Consider the following 14691-nt stretch of genomic DNA (forward strand, 5'->3'; position numbering starts at 1 on the left):
GGCACCCCTGCCTTGTTCCTGATCTTAAGGGTATTGCTTTTAATTTTTGCCCATTGAGTATGATGTTGGCTGTGGGTTTCTCATAGATGGCTTTTATCATGTTGAGGTATGTTCCCTGTATTCCCACTTTGCTGAGAGTTTTGATCATGAATGGGTGCTGGATTTTATCAAATGCTTTTTCTGCATCTATTGAAATTATCATATGGTTTTTCTCCTTCTTTTTGTTTATGTGATGAATCACATTGATTGATTTACGAATAGTGTACCAGCCTTGCCTCCCCAGAATAAATCCCACTTGATCATGGTGTATGATTTTTTCCATATATTGTTGGATCTGGTTTGCTAATATTTTGTTGAGGATTTTAGCATCTATATTCATCAGAAATATTGGCCTATAATTTTCTTTCTTTGTGTTGTCTTTGCCTGGTTTTGGAATCAGAATTATGCTCGCCTCATAAAAGGAGTTTGGAAGTCTTCCTTCCTCTTGAATTTTTTGAAATAGTTTGAGAAGGATAGGAGTTAGTTCTTCTTTGAATATTTGGTAGAATTCCATTGTGAAGCCATCGGGCCCCGGACTTTTCTTTGTTGGGAGTTTTTTGATAACTGTTTCAATCTCATTTGTTGTAATTGGTCTGTTTAGGTTTTCTGATTCTTCCAGATCGATTTTTGGAAGATTGTATGTTTCAAGGAATTTGTCCATTTCATCTAGGTTGTCTAGTTTTTTGGCATACAGTTCTTCATAGTATTTTCTTACAATATTTTGTATTTCTGTTGTGTCAGTTGTTATTTCTCCTCTCTCATTTCTAATTTTATTTATTTGAGTCCTCTCTCTCTTTTTCTTGGTGAGTCTACTTAAAGGTTCATCAATCTTGTTTACTTTTTCAAAGAACCAGCTCCTAGTTTCATTGATCCTCTGTATTGTTTCTTTAGCCTCTATGTCATTTATTTCTGCTCTGATCTTTATTATTTCCTTCCTTCTACTACATTTGGGCTTTACTTGCTGTTCTTTTTCTAATTCTTTTAGATGCAGAGTTAAGTTGTTTATTTGAGCTTTTTCTAGCTTCTGAAAGTGTGCCTGTAGTGCTATGAACTTCCCTCTCAGCACTGCTTTTGCTGTGTCCCATAAATTTTGAGTTGTTGTATGCTCATTGTCATTCGTTTCTAGGAATTTTTTTTATTTCTTCTTTTATCTCATTCTTAATCCATTCATTATTTAACACCCTGCTATTTAGTTTCCATGTGTTTGAGAATTTTTGAGCTTTTCTGCTGTGATTCATTTCTAGTTTCATGCCGTTGTGATCCGAGAAAGTGCTTGATATGATTTCAGTCTTCTTAAATTTGTTGAGAGTACTTTTGTGCCCTAACATGTGGTCTATCCTAGAGAATGTACCATGAGCACTTGAAAAGAATGTATATTCTGCTGCTTTAGGGTGAAAGGTTCTGAAGATATCTATTAAATCGAGTTGATCTAGTGTTTCCAATAAGTCTGCTGTTTCTTTGTTAATTTTCTTTCTTGAGGATCTATCTAGTGATGTTAGTGGGGTATTGAAATCCCCTACTATTATAGTATTGCTGTTGATCTCACCCTTTAAATCCATCAAAGTCTGTTTTATATATTTGGGTGCTCCTATATTAGGTGCATAGATATTTATAATAGTTATATCTTCCTGTTGGATTACTCCCTTTATCATTATGTAGTGGCCTTCTTTATCTCTTACTATATCCTTTGTTTTAAAGTCCAATTTGTCTGATATAAGTATTGCTACCCCAGCTTTTTTTTCATTTCCATTTGCATGAAATGTTTTTTTCCATCCTTTTACCTTCAATCTATGTGTGTCTTTTGTTCTAAGGTGTGTCTCTTGTAGACAACATATGTATGGGTCCTGTTTTCTTATCCACGCAGCTACCCTATGTCTTTTGATTAGATCATTTAATCCATTTACATTTAAGGTTATTATTGATATGTAGTTGTTTATTGCCATTTTCTTCTTTAAAGGTGTATTCCTTTTTTTGCTATATTCTTTTCCCACTTTGATCTGTTTACAACAGGCCCCTTAACATTTCCTGCAGCATTGGTTTGGTTGTAATGAATTCCTTGAGTTGTTTTTTGTCTGGGAAGCTTTTTATTTCTCCTTCGATTTTAAACAAAAACCTTGCTGGATAAAGTAGTTTTGGTTGTAGGTTCTTGTTCTGCATTACTTTGAATATTTCTTGCCATTCCCTTCTGGCCTCAAGTGTTTCTGTTGAGAAGTCAGATGTCATCCTTATGGGGGCTCCTTTGTAGGTGATAACTTTTTTTTCTCTTGCAGCTTTTAATATTTTCTCTTTATTGCTTAGCTTTGGTATTTTAATTATGATGTGTCTTGGTGTAGGTTTCTTTGGGTTTCTCTTTAATGGAGTCCTCTGTGCTTCTTGGACTTGAGAGAGTTTCTCTTGCATTAATTTAGGGAAATTTTCAGCTATGATATGATTGAACAACATCTCTATTCCTTGTTCCTTTTCTTCTTCTTCAGGAACCCCTATGATGCGGATGTTATTTCTCTTCATGTTGTCACAGAGCTCTCTAAGAGTTTCCTCAGACTTTTTGAGTCTCTTTTCTCTTTTCTTCTCTGCTTTCATGCCTTCATTCCAGTTGTCCTCTAACTCGCTGATTCGATCCTCTGCTCTATCTATCCTGTTTTTAATTCCTTCCATTGTGGTCTTTATTTCTGATATTGTATTTGTCATCTCCGACTGGTTTTTTTTTATACTTGCTATTTCTTTATTTAGGTTTTCAAACTGCCCCTCCATTATTGTTCTAAGATCCCTAAGCATCCTTACAATCATTATTTTGAACTCCGCATTTGGAAGTTTGATTATTTCCATATCACTCAGCTCATCTCTCAAAGGTGTCTCTTGTGGTTTCATTTGGGTTGCACTCCTTTGTCTTCTCATCATGGTGTTTTATTGGTTGAGTCTAGCTGTACATGTATGTTTATAGCAACTTTATTTGTAATAGCCATTAGCTGGAAGCAGTTCACATGTCCTTCAATGGGTGAGGTGTTTTTAAGTGAGAGGAGGGGAGATAGACAGACTGCCACATGTGCCCTGACTGGAATCCACCCAGCAAGCCCTCTACAGGGTGATACTCTCCCATCTTGGGCCATTGCTCAGCAATCAAACTATTTTTAGTACCTGAGGCAAAGGTTCCATAGAGCCATCCTCAGTGTCCAGGGCCTATGTGCTCAAACCAATCAAGCTATGGCTATAGGAGAGGAAAGAGAGAGAGAGAGAGAGAGAGAGTGAGTGAGTGGAGGGGGCGGGATGAAGCAGATTGTTGCTTCTCCTGTGTCCTGACCAGGAATTGAACCCAGAACTTCCACATGCTAGGCCGACACTTTACCACTGACCCAACTGGCCAGGGCCAATCGGTGAGTTATTAAACACACTGCATACATCCAGGCCATGGACTACTACTCAGCAGTAATGAGGAAGGAATCACACACAGAACCTGGATGGCTCTCGAGGTTATACTACAAAATTATATGATTCAGACAACAGATTAATGATTGCCAGGAGTTAAGGAGGGGATGGGCAAGGAGGAAAGCAGGTAAGTCTACAAGAGGAAAACGTGAGGAACTGTTCTGTACTTGATTATATTAGTGGCAATATACTGATTATACTATTGTACTATTATTTTCAAGATATTACACCTGGGGGAGACTGGGTGAAGGGTCCACAGGCCTCTCCGTATGATTTCTTCCAACTGTAGATGAGTCTACAGTTATCTCAAAATTAAACTTTTAATTCAAAATATAGTTGAGATTTTGTGGTCAAAAATGGAATTCTAAAGAAAACAGACTAATGAAGTGGCTGCAATTTGTAATTTTTATAACCTCCCTCTCTAGAGGAAAACTTCCCTTTCTTGGATTTACATTGATATTTTACTAACTCTAGAAAAAAAGAGGCCTTGGCCGGATGGCTCAGTGGTAGAGCGTTGACCCGGGCGCTGGGGGTGGCTCTATGGCCTCTGCCTCAGGCGCTAGAATGGCTCTGGTTGCAACAGAGCATCATCCCCTGGTGGGCATGCTGGGTGGATCCCGGTCAGGTGCATGTGGGAGTCTGTCTGACTGCCTCCCCGTTTCCAACTTCAGAAAAATACAAAAAAAAAGAAAGAAAGAAAAAAAAAAGTAAGGTACGTTTACTGAGGTCTTCCTAATTAAAATAGACAAATGAGATTTGTGAAATTTTAGAGAACATTAACTTCCAATTCACCAAAGGCAGGGGGGAAAGACATACTGTTACAAATACATAGGGTACACACTGGGCAAAAACTCATGTGTTTTCTTTCTCTCCTAGACTAAATCCTGCTACTTATGGAAACATAAACAGATACAGCACACCTCAGGCTACATCCGAACATCTCCCTCTTATAAACCAAGGGAACCTCAAGGTAAGCTCTTCAAAATGGCTTCAGTCTCTGTCTCAGAGGTCATTTGAAGACTTGTCACCTCTCAAAGGGCACAAGAAAAGGAGTGAACATTCTCGAATCAAGGCCATAAACACTCCTTGGGAGACCCCTTCCTCAAGTTTTGAGAAGGATGCAAATATTATCAAAGGCAAGGGTCTACAAGCTGAAGAATACAGCCAGCAAAGCTCTGTGCAGATAGGTCCCCATCTCGCTGAAAATAAGGATGAGCAACCAAAAAGAATGGTGGACAACCCATCTTTGACTTGAAGTTCCCGAGGCAGAAATAATCTAGCTTTATACTGCACCGAAAACTGTGGATGAAAGAACGTATGCTTACATATTAAAAAGAAGGAGAAAGAATAGCCTTTCCCATCTCTCAATCGCCCTTCCTCCGCCTACACATGCTTATACTAAACCACAAATCCTAGATACCCCGTCTTCTTCAGTGGGAATATCTTTCAGAGCTAGAAAAAGAAATCCAGAGAAAACAAAGATTTTAAATCTTCTTAGGTATTTATATTTCATTACTGTCAAGATAAGCGGGGAAAAAAAATCTCTGAAATTTTGAATTCTTCCAAAATGACTTATTCATACACCACCAAAAACAATAAGAATTCAGGAAGGACTGACCTGTGTTATCACTGACTTTAATATCCCTGTTAGCTGCTTGAATGAATCAATTGACCAACAATATTTCCTGAATTTCTGTCATGTGTTTAGCATGCCAGAAACCGGTCGTCTGACTTCGTTCGCTTTAATATTGTATTGGATATTTTGAATCTTTGCTCTCATTATTTGACTACCTGAGACACATCCCTTTGAGTTTCCCTTGCATGTTTCTGCTGTTTCTTGTTTTTGTTTTATGCTTTTCTGTCCAGGTTGAAGAATATTATTATGTGAGTCAAAAGATTAGAGTTTACACAGACTAGGCAGCTCTCAAGTCACCTGTCGTTGAGGCCATAATGGGTCATCCTCAAGGACAGACATTAGTCAGTCAAATGTGGATCAAAGTCCTTCCAATCTGAACTAACTAATGCCAAAGGCATCTGGAGGAATGGTTTGGATGAAAATACTCATCTAGATGGCCCGGGCGCTGGGCATGGCTCTGTGGCCTCTGCCTCAGGCGCTAGAGTGGCTCTGGTCGCAATATGGCGACGCCCAGGATGGGCAGAGCATCGCCCCCTGGGGGGCAGAGCACCGCCCCTGGTGGGCGTGCCGGGTGGATCCCGGTCGGGCGCATGCGGGAGTCTGTCTGACTGTCTCTCCCTGTTTCCAGCTTCAGAAAAATGAAAAAAAAAAAAAATACTCATCTAGGGGAAAGCCTAACCTGCCTTCCCAAAAAGATAGGAAATAGAGAATGGGAATTAAAGGACCATGAAAAAATGCTTAAAAAATAATACACATGAATGAAACAGGCTGTCTTTAGAGACAAACATACAGATGATGGTGACCTCCCCCACCAAAGGAAGGGCAGTTATGTCAGAGGTCCAGGGTCACGTGCAGGTTCAATTCAGATTTCAAAGCAGCCAATCCTGAATATCCAGAACCACTGTAGGATGTCTGTTTTTTCTCTCTTTTACAAGTAATTTATTTTAGATTTACCTCTATTTAGTTTACCTGCTGTTACATAATTGTATTCTTTGTTTGCGCATATTGATGTCTGATAGAATTCTAATTCCTAAGAGTGTTTTTAAATATAGATGGTTTTAATCTAATTGTGATACATTATTTCCATTTCATCGGGACCCTAGAGTTAGATGGTGTAAGTACTGCGGTGTTTTTACTATCATTTTAAGCGACTGTTGACCTTTTACAAAACCAGGTAGAGACACTTGAAACATAAAAAAAGACTGTTTCAATATATCTCTTATTAGAAATCTGTAAAAGTAGCTTGATATTTACTTCAGTAAACTTTTACTGGTTTTATTATTTTTAAGAAAACAAACAAAAAAAACCTAAACAACAACAAAGACACACCTGGGAGAACCTGTATTTTTTATTAAGTTCGAAATTCATAGATGAAGGGATTTGACATTTACACCTATTAGTTTATTATTTTGTAATTTTCTGAAGTTTGTCACTTTAGATTTGTTAATGATATTCATTGCAATGTAAGTCTGTAGATTTTATGCAGTTAAAACTTTTCCCTGTAAAAAACAACAACCAAGGGACAGAGGCCAGTTCCAGGGCAGCAGCCTGAGGCACTCCTCCACCCACTCTTGGTGAGAACACCATAACTGGTTTAAAAAGAAGGTCTCTGGAAATTGTCCCGAGGACATACAACAGGTGAAGAAACACTCATCCAAGAAAATCTACTAAATCTCAGTAAGAGCAGGGAGTCTACAGCACATGAGCAAGAACACAGGGATCACACTACCCCGTGGGTCCCCCAGTCCAGGGCTATGGTACCTCCCCAGGAGGGGCAGGCTGCTAGCATTTCTCAGGCCCCTACCTCTCCATTGCAGTGGCGAAATTCCAGGCAAGTACAGCCAAGAGGTCAGGGTCTCCACCCCAACACCCCGTCCCTCCACCCAACTAGAAGACAAAAGCTCTTCTGGGAATCATTAGGCCCTGGTCTCCTTTGCCACAGGTTGGTCACAGGGCTGAAGGTCCTTACAGGGAGAGGAAAGCTGAAAAGACCAGAGGCTACAGCCCCACTCAGCACCACATGCAAAAAAGCAGAGGTATTGCTCTGGGAGAAAGGGGTCACTTTCTGCATGCTCAGCTCCAGGCAGTGGCTCAGATGCTTTGCCCTGGAGGAGAGGCAGGCCATAAAAAGAGAGCTCTGATGTTCTCCCCAAGTGAACTGATTCGTTTGGAACTGAGTGTGAGGGAGTTTAAACCTAAGGGTGTTGTCAAAAGCATTGGAGAGCCTGACCAGGCGGTGGCGCAGTGGATAGAGCGTTGGACTGGGATGCGGAAGACCCAGGTTCGAGACCCCGAGGTCACCAGCTTGAACCCAAGGTCACTGGCTCCAGCAAGGGGTTACTCGGTCTGCTGAAGGCCCGCGGTCAAGGCACATATGAGAAAGCAATCAATGAACAACTAAGGTGTTGCAACGTGCAATGAAAAACTAATGATTGATGCTTCTCATCTCTCTCCATTCCTGTCTGTCTGTCCCTGTCTATCCCCCTCTCTGACTCACTCTCTGTCTCTGTAAAAAAAAAAAAAAAGCCTTGGAGATTTCGGTGGGAAGCAATTAAGAGGATGTAATAGCTTGTTAAGGGCAACCAGTTTAACCAGAGGCCGCTGTGTTGCCCAAGGGAACCAGTAAAAGAGACAAGAGACAGCCCACCTAGGGTTTAAAAAAAATTTTTTTTTTAATTTCCAGTTAAAAAATGGCAAACTGGGGGGATGACGTCAGAGTAATGGCGGGGTAGGAAGCGATACCGATAAATCTCCCCCAAAACTCAACAAGATCTTCAACCAGAAACAGAAAAACCTATACTTGGAGCTTCCAGATGCTTTGCAAGACACCCAAAGGTATGATTGAGTGAAAAATTGGCTAAATATATAACCAAACCCCGAAGGAAATAGGGAGTAAGAAATGCTCCGCCTTCCTCACTAACCTAAACAGGGCGGCTTTCTCTGGTAACTGTGAATATAGAAACTGAGGCGGGCAAAGGGGGTGAATAGATCCAGGCTGCCACGGCACAAACGGCCGAACCAGGCTGTGGCACACAGATCCAAGCCGAGGAAAATCTGATCCTGTGGCAACCCGGGCAAATCAAGCTAACACTCGCGCCAAACCCAAAGAAAGAAAGACAAGCGGAGCGGCCATTTTACCCGGTCTCCTGGTCGGTGCGCAGTTAGTGGGCGAGAATTTCTTCCTAGGCCCCGAGAGTGGGTGCCTGTGTTGCCCCACGGAGAGGCAGGGTCAGAGGCCTTTCTGTGGGCCGAGGACAGAGTCTCTGGGCAGCCCCAGCGCCCTGGGAAAGCCACGCACGGGAGGGAGTGAGAACTACTTCCAACGGTGGAGATTTTCCGTGCTGGTGAGGGTTTCACTCAGAGGGAACCGCGGCGGGCCTCATATCCTGGTTTGCGCGCGCAGATAAGGAGTGAGTGATTCCTCCGAGTGCCTCGGCAGTGCGCGCCCGTGTTATCGCAGAGAGGGGCAGAGTCAGGGGCCTTTGTGTGGGCCAAAGCGGAATCTCGAGCCGCCCCAGCGCCTTGCAAAAGCCGCGCACGGGGACGGAGCGAGACTCAATTCCAACGCTGCAACTTTTCCCTGCGGTTGGGGGTTTCACTCAGAGCGTGAGACTGCTGGCTGGATATCCTGGTCGCAGACAGTGAGTGAGAGTTTCCTCCAAGCGCCCCCCAGAAGTGGGCGCCCGCTTGTGTTACCAGACAGAGTGGCAGAGCCAGTGGTCTTTGAGTGGGCGGAAAGCCCGCCTGACTATGCTAGCAGCTCTGACTGACTGAGCCTTACCCAGAGCCCTGTGCTGAGTGGAAATAGAGTGGGGAGTTGCCAGCTCTTTGAGCCTCTTACTATCCAGGCAGAGGCAGCAGCAACCCCATAGCTGGATTCTCAGGCGACTAATTGAGGAAGGAAAGACTAGGAGAAAGGCTCCAGGAACACGGACTCTCTCACTGTCGGAGCCTATAAATGCTAATGAGCCTGACTCCCACGAGACTAAAGCACAATACATGACATTGCCATAGAGACTTATCAACTGCAAGCCTCTACCTGAGCGTGCCAAAGGGGCAGAACCCGGGGTACAGAGTCACCGACCAGGAAGAGGGAGAGAAAAGAAAAAGCAAGAAGATAACCTCTCAAAATCAAGAATAATCTGCAGACTTTATAACCTATCACATTTTATTATATTTGTTCGTTTATTTCTCTTATCTTCATTCTTGATACTTTTTTTTCCTCCTCCAATTTGGCCGATTAACTCTCTACTGGTCTTACTCTCTCCTCTCCTTGAACTACACTACCCATAAGTGTTACATCTCCCATTATCTTTTCTCTTCTCTTCCTTTCTCTCTATGAGGGTTGCACTCCAAAACCCTTAACTCTCTCTCTCTCTCCTTTCTTTTTTCTTCTTTTAGTGGTTCCCTCTTTTTTTTCTCTCTCTCTCTCTTTCTTTTCTCCCTCTATATTAGTTTCTTCCTTTCTCCTTTACATCTCCTCTCATTCAAACCTCAATAACAAACAAATTATCTTATCTGGGACTCAAACCTATGTTTGTGGCATTTTGGGGGGTTTTTACTTCACCTTTTTAACTCACTAGCAGTGCTCCCATCCCTGGCTCTCCATATTATCTAGTTCTTGTTCCACTAAATACAATAGTAAGTTTTTAATTTGTCCCCCCATTTTTCCGTTTTCCTCTTATTCCTCTCATCATAACTCTTAGACAACCAACACCTAAAAGCAAATCATTTTATTCTTGACCCAAATTTTTTCCTTATTTGCTTTTTGTGGGTCCATACAATCTTTTTTTTTTTCTTTTTTCTTTTTTTTTTCTTTTTTTCTTTTTTGCCCCTTTATTACTTTTCCCCAATTCAGGCCCTCCATCACAGGCATTGTTTGTTATAACTCACAGTCCACCACAAGATTTTCTCAAGAAAGAGGGGAGATGAGAGGAGAGGAAAAAAGGAGGGGGGGAATAATTTCCTTTTTTTAAAAAATTTTTATTTTATTTTATTTTTCTTTATTTCATTATTAATTTTTTTTAAAAAAAAAACTCTTTTCGATTTTTTATTTTTTTTTATTTTTTTAACTTTTTATTCTTTATTAATTCTCATTAATACTATCAACAAAACCACCCTCAGATGCCATTAAGGAAGAGAAAATCGAATATCATGGATACAAAAGAAAGAGAGGTAACACAGCTAGATGAGGAAAAATCTATGGAGAAAAAATTTAATATATTGGAAACCTTGGATCTAAATGACAGAGAATTCAAGATAGAAATACTAAAAATCCTCCGAGATATACAAGAAAACACAGAAAGGCAATATAGGGAGCTCAGAAAACAACTCAATGAACACAAAGAATATATGTCCAAGGAAATTGAAACTATAAAAACAAATCAAACAGAGATGAAAAACTCAATTCACGAGCTGAAAAACGAAGTAACAAGCTTAGCTAATAGAACAGGTCAGATAGAAGAGAGGATTAGTGAAATAGAAGACAAGCAACTTGAGGCACAACAGAGAGAAGAAGAAAGAGACTCAAAAATTAAAAAAAATGAGATAGCCCTACAAGAATTATCTGACTCCATCAAAAAGAATAACATAAGAATAATAGGTATATCAGAGGGAGAAGAGAGAGAAAATGGAATGGAGAACATACTCAAACAAATAATAGATGAGAACTTCCCAAGCCTGTGGAAAGAACTAAAGCCTCAAGTTCAAGAAGCAAACAGAACTCCAAGTTTTCTTAACCCCAACAAACCTACTCCAAGGCATATCATAATGAAATTGACACAAACCAACAGCAAAGAAAAAATTCTCAAGGCAGCCAGGGAAAAGAAGAATACAACATATAAAGGAAGGCCCATTAGATTATCATCAGATTTCTCAGCAGAAACTCTACAAGCTAGAAGAGAGTGGACCCCAATATTTAAAGTCCTGAAAGAGAGGAACTTTCAGCCACGAATATTATACCCATCAAAGCTATCCTTCAAATACAAAGGAGAAATAAAAACATTCACAGATACAGAAAAGATGAGGGAATTTATCATCAGAAAACCCCCACTCCAGGAATTACTAAAGGCGGTTCTCCAATCAGATACAAAGAACAAAAAAAAAACAGAGCCACAAGTAAAAGCTCCAAGAAGAACACAATAAAACCAAATTTAAACTGTGACAACAACAAAAAGAAAGAGGGGGAGAAGATGGAGATTAACAGTAGCAAAGGATGATGGAGTGCAAAAGTACTCACAAAATAGTTCACTACAATGAACAGGGTAAGGACCCTTTTCATTACTCAAAGGTAACCACCATTGAAAAAACCACCACAGAAGCACATGAGATAAAAAAGAGAGCAACAGAGGAAAGATGTATGGAATACAACCAAATAAAAACAAAAGATAGAAAAACGAAAGAGAAGGATCAAACAAGACACAAAACTAACAGAAAGCAAGATATAAAATGGCAATAGGGAACTCACAAGTATCAATAATTACACTAAATGTAAACGGATTAAACTCACCAATAAAAAGGCACAGAGTAGCAGAATGGATTAAAAAAGAAAATCCAACTGTATGCTGCCTACAGGAAACTCATCTAAGTAACAAGGATAAAAACAAATTCAAAGTGAAAGGCTGGAAAACAATACTCCAAGCAAATAACATCCAAAAAAAAGCAGGTGTAGCAATACTCATATCGGATAATGCTGACTACAAGACAGGAAAAGTACTCAGAGACAAAAATGGCCATTTCATAATGGCTAAGGGAACACTGAATCAAGAAGACATAACAATTCTTAATATATATGCACCAAACCAAGGAGCACCAAAATATATAAGACAGCTACTTATTGATCTTAAAACAAAAACTGACAAAAATACAATCATACTTGGAGACCTCAATACACCGCTGACGGCTCTAGATCAGTCATCCAAACAGAGAATCAACAAAGACATAGTGGCCTTAAACAAAACACTAGAGCACCTGGATATGATAGACATCTACAGGACATTTCATCCCAAAGTGACTGAGTATACATTTTTCTCCAGTGTACATGGATCATTCTCAAGAATTGACCATATGTTGGGTCACAAAAACAACATCAGCAAATTCAGAAAAATTGAAGTTGTACCAAGCATATTTTCTGATCATAAAGCCTTGAAACTAGAATTCAACTGCAAAAAAGAGGAAAAAAATCCCACAAAAATGTGGAAACTAAACAACATACTTTTAAAAAATGAATGGGTCAAAGAAGAAATAAGTGCAGAGATCAAAAGATATATACAGACTAATGAAAATTACAATACGACATATCAGAATCTATGGGATGCAGCAAAAGCAGTGATAAGAGGGAAGTTCATATCGCTTCAGGCATATATGAACAAACAAGAGAGAGCCCAAGTGAACCACTTAACTTCCCACCTTAAGGAACTAGAAAAAGAAGAACAAAGACAACCCAAAACCAGCCGAAGAAAGGAAATAATAAAAATCAGAGCAGAAATAAATGAATTAGAGAACAGAAAAACTATAGAAAAAATTAACAGAACAAGGAGCTGGTTCTTTGAAAAGATCAACAAAATTGACAAACCCTTGGCAAGACTTACCAAGGAAAAAAGAGAAAGAACTCATATAAACAAAATCCAAAATGAAAGAGGAGAAATCACCACGGACACTGTAGATATACAAAGAATTATTGTAGAATACTATGAAAAACTTTATGCCACTAAATTCAACAACCTAGAAGAAATGGATAAATTCCTAGAAAAATACAACCTTCCTAGACTGAGTCAAGAAGAAGCAGAAAGCCTAAACAGACCTATCAGTAGAGAAGAAATAGAAAAAACCATTAAAAACCTCCCCAAAAATAAAAGTCCAGGCCCTGACGGCTATACCAGCGAATTTTATCAAACATTCAAAGAAGACTTGGTTCCTATTCTACTCAAAGTCTTCCAAAAAATTGAAGAAGAAGCAATACTTCCAAACACATTTTATGAGGCCAACATAACCCTCATCCCAAAACCAGGCAAGGATGGCACAAAAAAAGAAAACTACAGACCAATATCTCTAATGAATACAGATGCTAAAATACTAAACAAAATACTAGCAAATCGAATACAACAACATATTAAAAAAATAATACATCATGATCAAGTGGGATTCATCCCAGAATCTCAAGGATGGTTCAACATACGTAAAACGGTTAATGTAATACACCATATCAACAAAACAAAGAACAAAAACCACATGATCTTATCAATAGACGCAGAAAAGGCTTTCGATAAAATACAACACAATTTTATGTTTAAGACTCTCAACAAAATGAGTATAGAAGGAAAATATCTCAACATGATAAAGGCCATATATGATAAACCATCAGCTAACATCATATTAAATGGCACTAAACTGAAGGCTTTCCCCCTTAAATCAGGAACAAGACAGGGTTGTCCACTCTCTCCACTCTTATTTAATGTGGTACTAGAGGTTCTAGCCAGAGCAATCAGACAAGACAAAGAAATAAAAGGCATCCATATAGGAAAAGAAGAAGTAAAGGTATCACTTTTTGCAGATGATATGATCCTATACATCAAAAACCCCAAAGAATCCACAAAAAGACTACTAGAAACAATAAGCCAATACAGTAAGGTCACAGGATACAAAATTAACATACAGAAGTCAATAGCCTTTCTATATGCCAACAATGAAACAACTGAGAAGGAACTCAAAAGAATAATCCCCTTCACGATTGCAACAAAAAAAATAAAATACTTAGGAATAAACATAACAAAGAATGTAAAGGACTTATATAATGAAAACTATAAACCATTGTTAAGGGAAATCGAAAAAGATATAATGAGATGGAAGAATATACCTTGTTCTTGGCTAGGAAGAATAAATATAATCAAGATGGCTATATTACCCAAAGCAATATACAAATTTAATGCAATTCCCATCAAACTTCCAATGACGTTTTTTAAAGAAATAGAGCAAAAAATCATTAGATTTATATGGAACTATAAAAAACCCCGAATAGCCAAAGCAATCCTAAAGAAAAAGAATGAAGCTGGGGGCATAACAATACCTGACTTCAAACTCTATTTTAGGGCCACGACAATCAAAACAGCATGGTATTGGCAGAAAAATAGACACTCAGACCAATGGAACAGAATAGAAAGTCCAGAAATAAAGCCACATATATATAGTCAAATAATTTTTGATAAAGGGGCCAACAACACACAATGGAGAAAAGAAAGCCTCTTCAATAAATGGTGCTGGGAAAACTGGAAAGCCACATGCAAAAGAATGAAACTGGACTACAGTCTCTCTCCCTGTACAAAAATTAACTCAAAATGGATCAAAGATCTAAACATAAGACCTGAAACAATTAAGTACATAGAAGAAGACATAGGTACTCAACTCATGGACCTGGGTTTTAAAGAGCATTTTATGAATTTGACTCCAATGGCAAGAGAAGTGAAGGCAAAAATTAATGAATGGGACTACATCAGACTAAGAAGTTTTTGCTCAGCAAGAGAAACTGATAACAAAATAAACAGAAAGCCAACTAAATGGGAAATGATATTTTCAAACAACAGCTCAGATAAGGGCCT

At 39.2% G+C, this 14691-nt stretch overlaps 1 protein-coding gene and 1 long non-coding RNA gene across 5 annotated transcripts in view; one reads left to right on the top strand and one right to left on the bottom strand.

Moving 5' to 3' along the window:
• The window catches only part of AGBL3 (AGBL carboxypeptidase 3), a 45640-nt gene extending 40923 nt beyond the window's left edge, over window positions 1-4717 (top strand). For all 3 annotated transcript variants that reach the window (XM_066255272.1, XM_066255273.1, XM_066255274.1), the window contains one exon: window positions 4339-4717. In XM_066255272.1, coding sequence (XP_066111369.1) covers window positions 4339-4717 — 379 coding nt within the window. The remainder of the gene's footprint in view (window positions 1-4338) is intronic.
• The window catches only part of LOC136326430 (uncharacterized), an 80128-nt gene that overhangs the window by 61802 nt on the left and 3635 nt on the right, over window positions 1-14691 (bottom strand). The gene's annotated exons all lie outside the window — the stretch shown is intronic.

Source organism: Saccopteryx bilineata, chromosome 2 (assembly GCF_036850765.1).
Source record: "Saccopteryx bilineata isolate mSacBil1 chromosome 2, mSacBil1_pri_phased_curated, whole genome shotgun sequence".
In the NCBI taxonomy this organism is placed as follows: Eukaryota; Metazoa; Chordata; class Mammalia; order Chiroptera; family Emballonuridae; genus Saccopteryx; species Saccopteryx bilineata.